Source organism: Solenopsis invicta, chromosome 2 (genome assembly GCF_016802725.1).
Source record: "Solenopsis invicta isolate M01_SB chromosome 2, UNIL_Sinv_3.0, whole genome shotgun sequence".
NCBI lineage: Eukaryota > Metazoa > Arthropoda > Insecta > Hymenoptera > Formicidae > Solenopsis > Solenopsis invicta.
The window spans coordinates 24,452,930-24,470,173 of record NC_052665.1 but is presented as its reverse complement, the minus strand read 5'-3'; the positions used below and the strand labels follow the sequence as shown (position 1 = coordinate 24,470,173).

Below are 17,244 nucleotides of genomic sequence, written 5' to 3'. Positions count from 1 at the left end.
TTACATATTAAACATTAAACACATGTCACATTTTCCAAAGTGAATGACAAATCTTGAGCCTACATATGTACTTATTAATTTGGCTTTGAAGTTACGGGTTTACTTATTATTTTGTTTCTTTATTTTGATAATTCTAAATATTTAAATATTCACATAAGTATAAAACATGTATATAAATATTTAAACACTTATAATTAAAAATAAAATCTTAATCATAATTTTGTTATTTTTTTATTTTATCTAAAATCACTCTTTTAGACCATAATTTTCTCGAATTACTGAACATTCTATATGTACTATTTCTATATACATGTATATAATTTTTATCAAATAAAAATAAATTACATAAATTTTTTGTTTGCAAGATGTATACAAACCTCTTTATAATCATTATAAAGCGTATGCAGCAAACTTATCCGGTAAAAACCACATCGTATGTTTTGCTTCAGTAAGGATTCCGCATTCTTTTGCATTATTGTCCCAGAGAATATTAAAAGCAAAATAATTAAATCCAATGGTTTTGGATTTTTATTAATAGTTTTTATTACTGTTATAGCGGCATCCGTCACATCTTTAGCCAACGACATACATATCTTTAACGTATTAATTATCTGCACTTGATTTTTATAATAATCTTTAGCTTCGTCGCCAGCAAGAGGTTGCAATTCAACATTACGTAATACAAGCAACATTTGTTTGACAATGTCAGAACATACGTAATCGTTCAGAAGAAATCTGCAAGAAAAAAAAAATTATTATAAGTAAATATTAAGAGCACAAATAATAAAAAAATTTTAATTAAAACAGAGATTTTTCGCGCTGATTTTTTAGATTTTGGTTTTCTATGTTTCAGATTTATCATTTTCTAAGTTTTAGATTAATTGTGGAATAACCGATTCCACCGAAAGCGACATTACTGATAGTAAGATGTACAAGGGCCGCAAAAAGAACGTGGCTACAGTCGGACATAAAGATAAATAAATACGGTAGAAAAGCATAAGACATCGATTTTATTTATTTTGGATTTATCAAAATATTTAACAATAATTATTGTTCACACAATATAAATCCCACATTTCCACCTAAAAATTATTAAAGACATAAACAACCAGTTTGGCTCTCATAGCCTATTTGTTTGTGTTATTTGAAATTTTCAAAATAGAGCTAATACTGACAATAATATTTTTTGTTAAGAGATAACGCCACTCTAGAATTTTCAAAAAAATTGATTTTTCTTTTTTTTGCTTAACCATTAAACACAAAAGTGGGTCTGAGAGACCCTATATAAAGTTTTGAACGCTTGCTGTGTAAAAACGGAATGCGATAGGAAGTTCAGACCACGTAAAAAAAGTTTAAAATCTCCTCTTTTGATTTGTTGGAAATCAAAACTTAACATCTCGCACCACTTCTTAAGATCATCGTCACCACTCGGCTCTCGCCGCGCATGCGCGTCTTTTTTCCTAAAACTTGTAATAATGTAGCTTTCTCTCTTATCTAGAGACTCGTCTGTATTCCTCAGCAAAGAAATCTGTTCTGATTTACGAACAAATAATCAAGTTATATCTTTATATTCAACCCTGACTTTATTTGACCAGAAAAAAACTACAGGTTATGGGACCAGCTAGCTTCCACTGCGCCAGAGAGAAAAGAGAACAAAGCTTGTAGACAAAGTAAGGTTAGATTAGTCTAAGCAACGCAGTCAGAAAAAGCGCAAAAATGAACCACACGGCCAACCGAATCGATCCTCTGGGCAAGGATAATTTTGATACCTGGAAAATCCAGGTCAAAGCACTCTTGATTAAAAACGAGACATGAAAATATGTAAACGGTACCCATGTAAAACCAGAAGCCCTCGCGGAGGCTACCGTGTGAAATGCAAACGACGCAAAAGCAAAATCCGACCCAATTTGGCAATTTGTCCCTCCAAATTAAAACAAATTAAAAATTGTACTACATCAAAAGAAATATGGGACAAGGTGCACAACGTCTACGAATCTAAGGGTCTCGCTCAAAAAAGGGACTCTTCTGAAAACACTCATCTTCATAAAAGAAAAACGGAGAAAATATGCGATACCATGCGCGAAAATTCTTTGATGTAGTCTACAAAATACAAGAAATGTAACTGAATATCCCCGACAACATGCTTACCATTTTGCTACTTTACAGCATCCCTGACAAGTATGAATCGTTCAGAATCGCCATCAAAACACAGGACAAACTGCCGTCCACCGGACAACCTGAAGATAAAGTTCCTTGAAGAATATGAAGCAAAAAATGTGCAAAATGGGGAGAACAACGTACATGGTGCAATATTCGTAAGCAACAAAAACTCAGGCAAGTCAAACCAAAATACAAAAAATAAAAACTCAAAGAAGGAACGTTTTAAATTTGCGTGCTACTCATGAAGTAAAATAGGTCATATGGCTTGGGATTGTAAATCAAAATCGTTTCAGATAAAGCAATCCAAAGAAGAGGAAAAACTCCCCCAAGAATCGTCTTGCCACGCAGAAGTCAACATGGCAGTCGACACAAAGCACGGCGAGCAATGGTGCCTAGACTCCAAAGCGTCCACACACATGTGCTCAAGGAAAGAAAAATTTCACAAAATAGAAGCACCAAAATCTCAAGTGTTAAATCTGGCAAATAACGACTCAATGAAAATTGAAGAAAGCGGCATCGTGAAATTAAACACAAACGAAGGCGTAACTGCAAAACTTGAAGAAACTCTGTTCGTCCCAAACCTTCGATCAAATCTTTTATCCGTAAGCAAAATGACCAAACATCAAATTGGGTTTAAAGTTATGTTCAGAAAAAATAAAGCCATCATCACGAACCCTAAAACTAACAAAACCGTAATAACCGCCCACCGAAAGAAAGACTTATACTTTGTCACCAAAGAAATGGCCACGTTAAAATGTCATCACTGCAAGAATGGCACAAGCGCTTCAAACATCTCAACAAGAAAGATCTGAAAGACCTCGTCCGCCAACAGAAAGTCAACGAGATCAATATCAAGATTGAAGAAAAACTCCCCGTGTGCAAAACATGTATCCAGGGGAAGCAAGTTCAAAAATTCAAGCTCCAAAACGCAATCTGATGAAATACTTGCTCTAGTACAGTGTGTTGCATTGATGCCTGGGGTACCGATTTTAGGGACCACATTTCTTTCTTGGTTATTTTTATGTTCATGACTGAATGCTGCGGTGATCGTTGACGGCAGCATTCGGTCATAAACGTAAAAATAACTAAGAAAGAAACGTGGTCCTTAAAATCGGTACCAGGCATCAATGCAACGCACTGTACATACCGACATTTGTGGGCCAATGCGCATCGAATTCCTTGCAAGCTCCAGATACTTTGTGACCTTTATCGATGACAAGTTCAAGTGGTGTAAAATTTATTATATGAACAAGAAGAGCAAAATCCTCAACAAGAAATACAAAGCTATGGTCAACAAAAACTAAGCAAAAAATCAAGACAGTACGATCCAATAATGGAAAGGAATACGTATCCTACTTATTGGACGAGTTCCTAAAAAAGGAAGCATAAAACATGAGCTCACTGTCGCATATACGCCACAACAATGGCTACAAGAATGGGGTTGCAGAAAAAAAAATCGTACCCTGGTTAAAATGGCAAGATGCATGCTAATCCAGGCAGAAAATTTTTGGGCCGAGGCAATTTCAACAGCAAATTACATCCAAAACAGATGTCCTTCAAGGAGCCTGAACAAAGAAATTCTCTTCAAAATCTAGAACCAAAAAACGCCAATCATCAGTCACTTTCAGCGTTTTGGTACCACAACGTACGCACTCGAGACAACCGGAAAAGTTCGACTCGAGGTCCACAAAGTGCATCTTCATCAGATACTTCACTCAATCCAAAGCGTATCGCTTGTAGAATCCAGAATCAAGAAAAATCATCAAAAGCAGAGATGTAACTTTCACTGGCTCTAATCAAAGAAAAATTTCACCAAATTTATCGACGACAAAACCTGGAAAATAAACTACAAAATCTTCACGAAAACAAACCCAGAGCCATCGCAGGCAACAAAAGAAGAAAAGAAAGAAGACAACCCCAAAGATTCTCCAGATAAAGAAACCAACAAATTCAACTCAAAAAATAAAACTCCAGTGATAATCGAAAGAGAGCCAAGGAAACCTAAGAAAAAAACTGGAAGAAGAGGAAGGACAAAGAAACTTTTCTACATGATTCCAGTAAGTAGAGAGAACTCCAAAGTCGAAAAACTCCAAAAACAGACCAACGAGTCACATTTTGCAAATTTCGCTCAACACTCGGACCCCCAAACAGTCACGAAAGTTCTTGCCACTCCCAAGGCGAGCAAGTGGCAAAAAGCAATAATCGACAAATACAAAGCCTTGCAGAAGAACGGAACCTAGGTCATTGTTGACCGTCCCAAAGGGCAAAGAGTTATCGAGACAAAATGGATCCTACGTACAAAGTACAAAACAAACGAAGAAGTCGACTGCCAAAAAGATAGACTGATTGCCAAAGGATTCACCCAGAAGCCGGGAATCGATTTCGACAAAACTTTTGCTCCAGTGGCAAGAATCAGGTCAATCAGACTAGTCATGGCTTTGACCGTCAAACTAGGACTCAAAGTGCACCAACTTGACTTCGTCAGTGCATATTTGAACGGAAATATCGAAGAAAAAATCTTCATGGAAATTCCAAACAAGCTTCAAATTCTGAAAAACAAAAAAGTCAGAATCTTGTCAGTCAAAAAGTGTGTTTGATAACGAAAGCCATCTATGGCTTGAAGCAATCCGGTCGGCAGTGATATAAGAAACTCGATGAAAAACTCAAAGATTTGGATATAAAACCATTGAACGCAGATCCTTGCGTCTACGTACACAGAAAAAAAGACGTTACACTTGTTGTACTCTCCGTAGACGACCTGACCGTAGCATCAAATAACAAGAAGAAACTTCGTCACTTAAAAATGAAATTGTCAAGTTCATTCAACATGAAGGACCATTAAACTTCCGTCTCAAAATTGAATTCAAACAGAATAAAGAAAAAAATGAGATAACCATGTCGCAGCAGAAATACATAAGAAATCCTACGTCAGTTCAATATGAAAAATTGTAAAGGAGTGTCAACTCCACTAAACCCATATAAAAAATTATCAAAGTCTATGTGCTCGGATAACGAAGATTAGTGTCGAGAAACTAAAAATGTGCCTTACCAGATCCGGAAGCCTTATCGAATCCCTGATGTACTTGGCCGTGTCGACGAGACCCGATATTGGACATGCAGTCAGCATTATAAGCCAGTACAACTCCAACTACGGGACATCACACTGGACAGCAGCAAAGCGGGTACTACGGTACTTAAAAGATACAGAAAACTTGGGTTTAATTTTCAGAAAGTCAAACCAGGATCTCACCAGTTTTGCCGATGTAGATTGGAGATCCAACGTCGACCAAAAGTTTTACACGGGCTACGCTTTTTGTCTTGGAGCTATCAGCTGAGTCACAAAAGCAGAAAACAGTCGCCTTGTCAACCACCAAGGCGGAATACATGGCTCTGGCAGATTTCGCGAAAAAAGTGATCCACCTGGGACGTTTTCTACACAAAATCTTAGGAAAAATCCACAAGAATCCTAAATGACAACCGAGGCGCTGGCTTACTGTGCAAAAACCCAATTTTTTACAGCCGTACAAAACATGTGGACATGCGCCACCACTTCGTCCGAGAATGTGTCGAAAAAAGCGACCTTGAGATTGAATATCTCGCTACCAAAGATATGCCAGCGGATGTCCTTACAAAAGCCCTGAAGTTTCCAAAGCACACAAAATGACTTGAAAAACTGGGCGTAAATAATACATGTTTGCGTTCGCACATCTAAGCAGCAGGCGAGCAGAAGGACAACGCAAAAAACAACAAACTGTCACTTTTTGGGGAAATGTTGAAAATCAAAACTTAACATCTCGCACCACTTCTTAAGTTCATCGTCACCACTCGGCCCCCGCCGCGTATGCGCGTCCTTTTTCCTAAAACTTGTAATAATGTAACCTTCTCTCTTATGATCTGGAGACTCGTCTGTATTCCTCACTAAAGAAATCTGTTCTGCTTCATGAATAAATAGTCAAGTTATATCTTTATATTCGTTCCTGTCTTTATTTAACCAAAAAGAAACTAGACGATTAATATGGTTAATCAACTTTTTTGGTCAACTAGAATTCGGACGGCACGGTAGCAAAGTTTTGTTAAGATCAATGGGATCCATATAGTATGTGAGTAAAACTTTTTTGTGAGTAATCTTATGTAAAAAAAATTTAACAAGATACGTTTAAACAGATCCGTATGCATATGTTACTCTATCTAAAGTTACAATACTAAAAGATATTACGACACGGAACACTTTTTCAAATTTCCCTCGTATGACAGGATTGGCTAAACGACTCGACTCAACAGATTGTCGACACTCAACGATTCCCGATAACGATGACGACACGACTTCGACAATCTCTAAATTCTTGCTGCTCTAATTCACTCGCCAACAGGTTCGACCTCCATTTTCGGCTGCCGCGCGCTCCGCTGTCTAAAATGGCGAAGCCGGCTTCTCAAGTTGCCCTATAATGTCTTGAGGAAAAAGGAGCAGGACAGTAAACTCGACACTATACTTTAATGCAATTCAGCACAGTACACTAATCGGCACTCAATTCAATACGAAATTACAATGTGCAATTGACACGACGTGATTCCTGCACGGACCTCGACCGGTTCCCGTGCTCGCTGATACCACAGTCCCTGAACTTTTCCTTTCAAACGGTCTCGGAGCGCACGGTGCTCCCGCAAAGATTTTTGATTGGTCCTTGAGCTGTCGTTCGCTGTGACGTACAAAATCATGATTTCGGAGCATAAAGGTGCAGTTACATGCAAGCGTCGTGCGTCGAGTTGCGCAGTGGTTATTGCGCAGCTTCTTGACGCAAAAGCCATAAGCGCCTTTGCATAGGAGCGTCGAGCATCAAACGTCAAGGACAATTTTATTGAGACAATGTTCCGACATTTATTGCTAATACTAAAAATCTATAGTTAATGTTGCATATATAGAATATTGAAATATATATTTTATAAATTTTCAGTTATTATATGTTAAAAAATGTTTATACATCAAACATAACCTCCCTTATTTACAACGTAACTTTACTTATTTGCCCTTTTAGCGTCAAGAAACTGGAATCTGCAAGTCCAGATTCCAGCGTCAAGAAGCTGTGCAGTAACCTTCTGCGCAACTTGATGCTAGACGCACGACGCTTGCATGTAACTGCACCTTAAGAGCTCGATACTCCGATCGCTTCGCGGAACGCCTGACGCCATCAGGCGGCTGCCCTATGCTTTGTCGCGTTCGCAGCGATTCGCAATTTTCTTACAATACTATAATGCCGTGAAAAAGGGGACTTTTGCGTAAGGTCCAAAATATATTATCAAACACATCAATTTTCAACTTTAGACACCTTGAGTTAATCAAAAATATCTCATATTCACCTTGTTACGTAAGTATATTTTTCAATAAAAATAGCAGTAACATAATTTTTTTTTAAAGTATGATTTTTTAGCCTTAAACGCCGTATTGTACAGTTCTTAAAAGTTTTTTGTTGCAAAAATATAATTTTTTTAAAAAAAGTGGATTTTTAGATACCCAAAAATACCTCATATTCTCTTTGTTATACATTATACTTTTTAAAAGAAATGACAATACCATAATTTTGTTTTTAAAATATGACTCTAACGACAAACCGTAAGTTTAACTATCTACATAAAATATGTAATTCAACTGACACAGAACTTGTAAAAACGCGCGTAACGGCTATTAGTAAATTTTGTTTTTATTATTTTATTTTGTTATATTTTTAAAGTATCATTGGTCGGAGATCGATTAACTTGCACGAGTCGTATAACAAGAAGCGATATGTAGACCGAATTTTCGACACGATTTGTTTCGCGGACTGGAAATCGACAAAGCAAGAATAGAAGTTTCGGACCATGGGCTTTAAATCCCAAACTACTGTATTTAAAAGGCCGTTTTGAAAATTTGTTTGCGCTTTGCGTCTGTAATGTAAAAATACACACACACTGAAAAAGACTCCGTAGAGTCAAAACGTTTGTCGAAATACTAATAAATAAGTATTATAAGTTATACGAACATCCACACCTTTTTGCTTGTCTTACTGGCCCTTTCAACTAATTGTTAAATTGCATACGAGCTTATCAGAATAGTTGGAAAAGTTAGGCATGATAATTGGACCGAAGTACTACAATTACTGCCTCGAGACTGAAACGCGGCGCATCAAATATTTAAAACGCTTGCTGACAGATGCTGCAAAACAGACTCAATTATCTTTAAAATCAGCCAAGAGGAATCAGAAAGAAGAGAACATCAATAAAAAAAACCAGGCATCGCAGATTAAAAAAAAAAATTTGTATAGTGCAGGCATCACAGATTAAAGAAAAAATTTCTATCTCTGATTGTTACATAAAACTTTAAACGCGTTTTTCTCGAAATCACTTTTTTTCAGCTTGCCGTACTCATAGCTTCCATAAATCTTGAGCGATTTACTTGAAATTTTAACTGCAATTTATAAAATACATTTGTCAGCGAAGTACGTATGGATTTTACGTTACGTTGTAAACTTTTTTTTTATAAACAATTTTCTGCAAAATTTTTCGCAAAAAAATGAATATTTTTCTTCAAACTTGTCATTTTTACAAAAAAAATTGGTTTTTTGTTCTAGAGCAAGAATTATAGCAGATTTTGGTGCGGCAGTAAGGCACCTTCCAAAACAAGTAGTCATCGTTGTCAAACTTTGTCACCCCCATTTAGTAATAAAAAAATACAAAAAAAATTTTTTTAATACTTCAAAGTATGTAAAATAAGATACTTAAAACGGACGCGTTACCGTTTTTGTTCTCCCGTAAAAAATAATCAAAAATTGGCCTTTTTTGGAGGTTGTACAGTGGTGTTACTCCTTAAAGTTTAAAAATTTTATGGAACAAAGTTCGCATTTTATCGTAAACGGTTGCTGTGCCAAAACTGAGCGTCCGAGCAAGCTCTACCAAGCAGCATTTTATGAGGAAACCAAGGAACACGATCGTATTGTCAGATTTCGCCTAGCGCTGTTCGTAAGACGCGGCGTCGTTGGAGATCTTATAGCGATTTCGGCTAGGGCACACCGGTTGCACATTTCAGGTGTCGGTGCAGCTTTTGTGTTTGGCTAGTCAAATAATGCAGTCTCTCAGTGTGTTCGTCTGGGCTCGATACACCTCACAAATGCATATTGGGTGTACACAAAGTGGACCTGAGAAAATAGTCGGGGCCAGTTTGTGTGCCACCGATAAAGTGGCACACCAATGTGCCCCAGCCGAAATCGCTATTAATTTACGGACCCTTCGTATAACATATAATGTACAGTACAGATAAAAATAAAGGACACGTATTTTTTTATATGTGCCTTAACGCACTCTTAAGGGTAAAATATCTCTGAAGAAAATCGGTTTTTTTCTTTCAAAGCGTATACCGTCGAAACTATAAGAGATAAAAAAAATGTTCTGAATGAAAGTTGAATGGCTTGAAAAGTATTTCGTAACAGAATAAAAATTTTTTTTATACTGTAACCGTGCACAAAGATAACATTCCGTACACTGAGAACAACATTATTTATAGACAAGCATGTAAAAATTGCGACGCTTTGTATATCGGCCAGTCTAATAGATAATTTAAAACTAGAGTTAAAAAACATTAAAAAAACATCAAAATAACATTAAATTAAACCTTAACGTTTAATTGTCTCTGATGATATTATTTAATGTAACCATAATTTCAATTCGGAACACGTAATTATTTTAAATAAAGAAATTAATTATCAAAAACAACTTGTTTCCGAAATAGTACATATTAAAGAACAAAAGAATAACATAAATCTCATGAAAGATAAAGTTACTTGATAAATTATATTTCAATATCCTCGAAAAGTTAGCATAATAGGAGCATTAAACTTGTAATACCATAAATAACTCTTCCCTAATATCAACAACATAAATATTACTAAATGCAAAACAACGAAAAAGACATTTGAAATAACAGTTTCTTGAATCTCATCACGGAAACAAATTGTCTGTAATTTATCTTGTCAAAATTGAAATCTTTAATTAAAGTTTAACATTAATTAAAATTATGTTTAATTATATGTAAGTACAAATCATAATGTGTAAATCTTAATTTTTTAATTTAACATTATTAACACGTTATTGACACGTCTATTTAATTTTAAACGATGGCTACAAATGTAATTTGTCCATTTATTCACGATTTTGCCATTATCAACGAATAGATGTAATTTGCTTGAAACATATTCAGATCACACGTTATTAATAGAATGTCACACGTTATTAACCGAAAGATGTATTAGAACCACGTTGCTCAGGATATTACTCTTAATATTTACTATTCCAGGAATAATCAGATGGACAACAATAATTGGATGATAACGCTTTTTCATAATTAATTGCGTCTTTGTAAACGATTTATATCGTATCTTTCTAAGATGTTCTTATATTTTAACTCTTGTCTTTTGATTTATTAATTATCTTGTATTTTATTTTTAATCACACATTACGTCATTAGACTACTAATTTTACATGTTAAAAAGGGGCAAGTAAGCCTGAAACTTTCATAGTGTTGCGTAAAGTTTAAGTTGTAATTATATATTTAAAAATATGTATATTTAGATATATGAATGCTCTTTATTGACCTTTTTTAATAACTTGACAAATAATGCATTTACAAGAGGAAAAGAGTGGACCTCGCGTAAAAAGTTGCAAACCCATGTAGAATAGTGCAATCATAGACCTACCTATCATATACAAGATGTCATATAATAAAATTTTGAAAATGAGTTTCATGTAAGTATATCTCAAAAAATATAAAAGACCGCCGATTAATTTATAAAGGAAAATTGATCAATGTCCTTATTTTTATAACATATGTCAAGGTCATCAGCGCAATGTCCCCTAATCTAAATAATTACTAATGTCATAATTTTTTACCGTTTAATTTAGAAAATAAAGCTGTAAGAAAATTTTTTATTTTGGCATACAAAGATGACTAGAGGGGGCCAGTGAGCATCTGGCTAGTAAGCATTGAGCTACATTAGTCTGTGTCTATCTGTATTCATTTCTTTCGTATTCGTGCAGTTTATTAACCAAATGGACAGACGCAATCAAAAGTTTTCTTTCACTAGCGGATATGGGAGTATCACCACCAAGCAAATCTAATTTTTGAGTGATATTGGCACAAATGTTCATTAATCATTTTAATAATAAGGATGTGTATTAAACATCTATTACCTTTTTCTCTCAAATACTGTAAAAAATTTGTTGCAAAAAATGACACTTTAGTCAAGAATCAAATCTTAACGTTTCAGGGCGGATGTATTAACCACTTTGAATAACAAATTAAGTTAAGATAATGTTTAATGAAAATCACAAGTGTTTTGAAATGCAATAATAAAAAACATCAAAAAATAGTATTCTCAAAATTGTCAATTAAGTTTTAATGGGCTAACAAAAAAGCGTATAAATAATAACAATTTTATAATCTTTACATAAAAAAACGCAGGATTTCTTCATATGAAGGCAATAAAATTGTTATTATTTCTACGCATCAATAACCGCAGTTACTCTTATTAACCCATTAAAACTTAATTAATTGATAAAGGTTTTTATTAAAATGACATTTCAGTTTTTAATTTCAATGTACTAGTTCCAGAATTGTAGTCACCCAGAATTATAGTCTGCACGATAATGAATCGTGCAGAAGTTAAATAGATCTAATAATCTGTTAATATATTATTATTCTATTTTTTTATTTTAAAAATTGGCAATTAATATACAAAAAATAATAAATAAAAAACAAAAAAGTAATTTTCATAAATGTTTATGAAAATTACTTTTTTGTTTTTTATTATTTTTTCATTTTCCTAAAAAAAATTCCTAAAAACTTCCTAAAAAATCAGCGCAACGTTTGAATATAAATGTACCTGATTACAATTGGTATAAGTTCTATCTTCATGTTCGTTTTCAACAAATGTAGTACTTTAATTTTATATTCTTCCAAGTACTTCTTGCCAAGATTAAAACTGGCAATACAATTCAAAATTACATTTGTCAATTCGCAATTTTCCTCCAACATTTTTGTTAAAACTTCAGCAATAATCTGATGCTGAGCATCTGACAAAATGTCAGGCAAAAATAAGATGAACTCATGTTGAAACCATAGTGGACACGTTTCTAATAGTTGTTGTATACTTGTAGTTAATACATCGACGTTAGTTGTAATATCCAAAAAACGAAGTTGGTGTAATAGTAATGTAGCCCAGGGTATTTCCTCTAAAGAATCTCTATATTAAAAATAAATAAAATGTATACATTTAAATATAATTCTTTTTAACATCGCAATTAAAACATACTGCCTTAGTCAAAAGTAATTAGGCAATTCTTTCTTTTCCAGATTCACCTGGAATTTGTTTTATCCATATTATTTTCTGTATGTGTGTTGGTATATTATTGGCATTATATATAAGTTTAAAATGTTTTTGAAAAATAATTTATATTTTAATTGGAAGATCTCCCGTTTGCCTAAAAAACGATTGCCTATAGCTTCGTTTATGTACATTATTGCATACAGCGCAATACATACGCGACAATATTACATGCAGCGCATTGCACATGTGACAATATTGAATACAACGCATTGTATATACAAGATTGCACACAGCGCCTTGCACACACAATCACATATGCAAAGAAACTATATTAATATTTTGTATACATATTATTAATGATCACATTAATAAAATAATAATAAGAAAAGAAAAAGTATTGTAATTATTTAGAATGAGCTTTATCTCCAATGTCGATAAAAACAAAAATAACACATTTTACTACGCAAAAATTATAAATCCATGTGAAATTTCACTTCGTGTTATAAAGTACATACAAAAAATCTAACAAAACTTACACCTAATTTTTGTCGTGATTGACTACATTGATATTGACTACGTTCCAATTGACGCTGTCCAAATTTGAAACAAATTATACTCAATTTACTGCAAAATTATACTCAAGTCTGCGCATACAGACAGTATAGTGGGAAGAGCGTAACGCAATACTCACAAGGAATAGGCAAGAACTGTAAAAAGGCCAAATGAGATAAATCATAGCTTATTCAAAAGGGGAGAACAAATATATTAAAAGTGTAAAAGGGTTAGTGTGAATGGGCCTTACTTTTTAAGAAAATTGCAATTAAAGAGTTTAACATTTGGACGTTTGTACGTTAAGTACTAGAATCATGAACCACTATGCAAGAGAGCGTCGTGGCTGAGAAGACTAAGTTCTAGCGTTACATTTTTTTCTTTCGTTGCAGACCGGGTTCAAATCTCCGCAGTATCAAATTTTTTTTACTTTATTTTTAAACCTTTTGCTATTACATTTTACAATTACATTATCTTTACTATTTTTGAAATTAATTAATAGTATTAATTAATTAATAATAATGTACTTGCATATAATAATAAAATTAAGCTACCTTTTATTAATAAAAAATTAATAAAATTATTTATTATAATAAAATTATTTATAAAGATTAATAATTAGGTCTTAACGAGCATATTTATTCCAAAAAATGATACACTTTAATTTATAACATTTTATAAATTTATAACATCTTATAATTTACGTCTTATAATTTATAATATTATAAAAACTCTCAAAATGTATTATTTTTCAGAATAAATCTGCTCATTAAGACCTAATTATTAATCTTTATAAATAATTTTATTATAATAAATAATTTATTAAATAATTTTATTAATTTTTTATTAATAAAAAGTTGCTTAAATATATTAGTATATATAAGTACATTATTATTAATTAATTTAAAAAATACTCAAGATAATACAATTGTAAAATATAATAGCAAAAGGTTTATCAAACGGTTTAAATAAAAATTTAAAAAAATTTGAAGCTATAGAAATTCGAACCCGGTCCGCCACGGAGCGAAAAATGTAACACTAGCACTTAGCCTTCTCAGCCATGATGCTCTCTTGAATAGTAGTTCAAGATTCTAGTACTTAACGTACAAATGTCCTAATGTTAAACTTTAATTGCAATTTTCTTAAAACGTAAGGCCCATTCACGCTTTTACACTTTTAATATACTTGTTCCCCTCTTTTAAATGAGCTACGATTCATCTCGTTTGGCATTTTACAGTTCTTGCCCACTCCTTGTCAGTACCATGTATTTAAATATATGACACGCTCGAGCTCGCGCTTATTGTTAAAAACTAAATAAGTAAAATAATTTCTACATTTCAGTGTAATTAAGTCGCAATTTTAATAATTTAAATTATACATGGTTTGTCCGGAAAGTAATAAAAATAATTCTGAAGAAAATACTTTTATTAAAATCAGGTTCAAATAAACTTAGTAGTTTTCAAAGTAGTCCCCCTTGAAAGTCTATACACCACGTCCAACGTTACTGCCACTCTCCCTAACAGCGCTGGAATTCTTCAACGGAGACACTATTCAAAGTTCTTGTCACAGCCGCAGAGGAGTCCACAAGGAGTTTGTACCAATCGGACAAACAGTAAACGCAGCATTTTGCGTCCAGGTACTCCATCGTTTAAGAAAAAAAAATCGCGCGCGTCCGCTCAGAAATCCAGCACACCTGGATCCTTCGTCACGACAACGCGTCAAGCCACACTGCGTTACTGGTGAAAGAGTTTTTGACTACAAAGAACATTTCAACGCTTCCACAACTACCCTGCAACCCACATATGGCCCCGTGCTAATTCTTTCTGTTCCTTCGCATCAAATCTTACCTAAAAGAAAACAATTTTGAAACCAAGGAAAATGTCCGGCTGTGACGAGAACTTTGAACAGTGTCTTCGTTGAAGAATTCCAGCACTGTTATAGAGAGTGGTAGCAACGTTGGACGCAGTGTATGGACTCTCTAGGGAACTATTTTAAAAACTACTAACAAGGTAAGGACTAGGTAACTTACACTGGGATTTCGACCCCAATTTTTTTACTTATTTTGGAAATAAAAAAAAAGTTTACGTCTCCCGGCTTTTGATCGAATAGGCCTTAGTTTCGGAGAAATAAATTTGTGAAAATTGATCATATCCAAAGCACACCGTGGCACGACATATAAGCCTTCCCGGTAACTGTTCTTCCAAACAGTGCAATTGGCTTTGTAAGTTAGGTGCTTGCTTCATAATCGTGAGATCCGGGTTCGCTTCCGGAGATGAGCAATAAGTTTTTTTAATAAGTATTTTTATTTGTTTATTTTTTTTTATAATATTGATATAATAGTATGTAAATTTTTTAAATAGAAAATTTAATTTGATATCATTAATTTAATTTAAAGAAAATTTTAATTTAAGTAATAATATTTGAAATAATAAATAAGTAATAATAATAATATATAAGTTATTTGTAATAGATTACATACAAAAACAACGTATCTAAATTTTCAAATTGTTTAAATTTAAAATTTAATTGGAAATAATATTACCAGTATTTTAAATTTCTAGTTTTTAAAATAATTAATCGTAGAAGAAGAAGAATAAACAAACATCTAAATGTAAATGTGAATATTTTTGTTACAAAATTCAATTATTTAAGTATTGCTGATTTATTATAAAATTAAATTATTTCGATGCAAAACAATTACTTGAATGATAAACATCATAAAAACATTTAAAGCATATAAATTTTCTACTGTTTGCACAATGAATAAATGAAAAAGTGTCACATATACATTTATTTTTTCATTACAAATGACTTATATATTATTATTATTATTATTATTATTATTATTTGAAGAGGTTTGCTTGTCAAATCTCGCGCTACCGCTCTCACAGCAGGAGAGCAGCACTCGCGCGCACTGAGCGCCACCGTACACACTTACTCGTTCATACACTCAGACATTCATTACTGAACACACTCTCTTCTATGGCATGTGCCGCTTTGTATCAGCACGAATAAATAGATCCGTCTAATCCAATCGCTTCGCTCATTTCACACCCACGTTATCATGGTTATGGGCCCAGGTACGTAAGAAATAGGAAGCGAATCGTGCAAGCGCCAGTCCGGCACACGAGAAGATATAGATTCATAGCATTCGCGCGTAGACGATCGCCCGACAAGAACATAACCTCAACATGCCCACCCACGAAGCAAAGACCGAGACCCGTATAACGAAGCTATCGGATTGCAATTATAGAACGTGGAAAACAGAAATGAAGTGGTACTTGAGAGGTAAAGGCCTTCTAGATTACGTTTTAGGCATCGTTGCGCTGAACGAGAATGCCACCGAGGCGGAAAGAAAAGTCTTTCGCACCAACGATGACAAAGCCATGGCTGCTATCGGACTGCACATAGAGCCGAACCAACAGATACACATCGAGGACTGCAACAACGCCTACGAGGCGTGGTCATCGCTAGAACAGGTACATCAACCTATAAATAGAATTCGCATAATGCAGTTAAAGAAAGAATTTTATCACATTAAAATGAAAGACGATGAAACGATGTCATCATACGTAGCCAGAACTAAGATTGCGGCGGCTAACCTCAAACAGGCGGGTGCAGAGGTAAAAGATGAAGACCTCGCGTACGCTGTACTCGCCGGCCTGTCCGATACATACGAAAATTTAAATATGGCACTAGCGAGTCTGCCCGATGACAGATTCACATCTGTTGAGGTAATAAGAGTCTTACTAGCCGAGCACGACAGACGAAAGTCACGCAACGACGATACCTCCGCAGAAGCGATGGAAGCATTACAAATAAACAAAGGATCGAAAGGTACTAAAAGCGACAAGACATCGAACGCGTCTGCAGCAGAAAAGACGGCAACCTGCTTCAATTGCAAGAAGCCAGGCCATTACGCAAGAAATTGCCGATCAAAAACAGGTAACAAACAAGCCCAACGAGGCAACAAAAGTAAAAAGAATCTTGATGCATTTTTAGTGTCTCTGAACAACCTCGACGTTGAAGAAAGCTGGTTGTTGGACAGCGGATGTACACATCACGTGTGCAAACGGAAAGGCTGGTTTCAGAACTTCCATGAGATAGAAGGAGAGACCATCAACACCGCAGCGAATCCCGAGAAGCAAAAGGGCACTCAACTATGCGCGAAGGGCAAAGGCGACAT

General features: G+C 34.3%; 1 protein-coding gene across 7 annotated transcripts in view; it reads right to left on the bottom strand.

Annotated features, from left to right (window-relative positions):
* LOC105201497 (Fanconi anemia group D2 protein homolog) overlaps positions 1 to 17,244 on the bottom strand; it is a 194,246-nt gene that overhangs the window by 132,375 nt on the left and 44,627 nt on the right. For 6 of the 7 annotated variants that reach the window (XM_039459785.1, XM_039459783.1, XM_039459782.1 and 3 more), the window contains 2 exons: positions 12,066 to 12,425; positions 378 to 735 (listed from right to left, as the gene is read on the bottom strand). In XM_039459785.1, coding sequence (XP_039315719.1) covers positions 378 to 735; positions 12,066 to 12,425 — 718 coding nt within the window. The remainder of the gene's footprint in view (positions 1 to 377; positions 736 to 12,065; positions 12,426 to 17,244) is intronic. The other variant, XM_039459784.1, reaches the window with a different exon arrangement.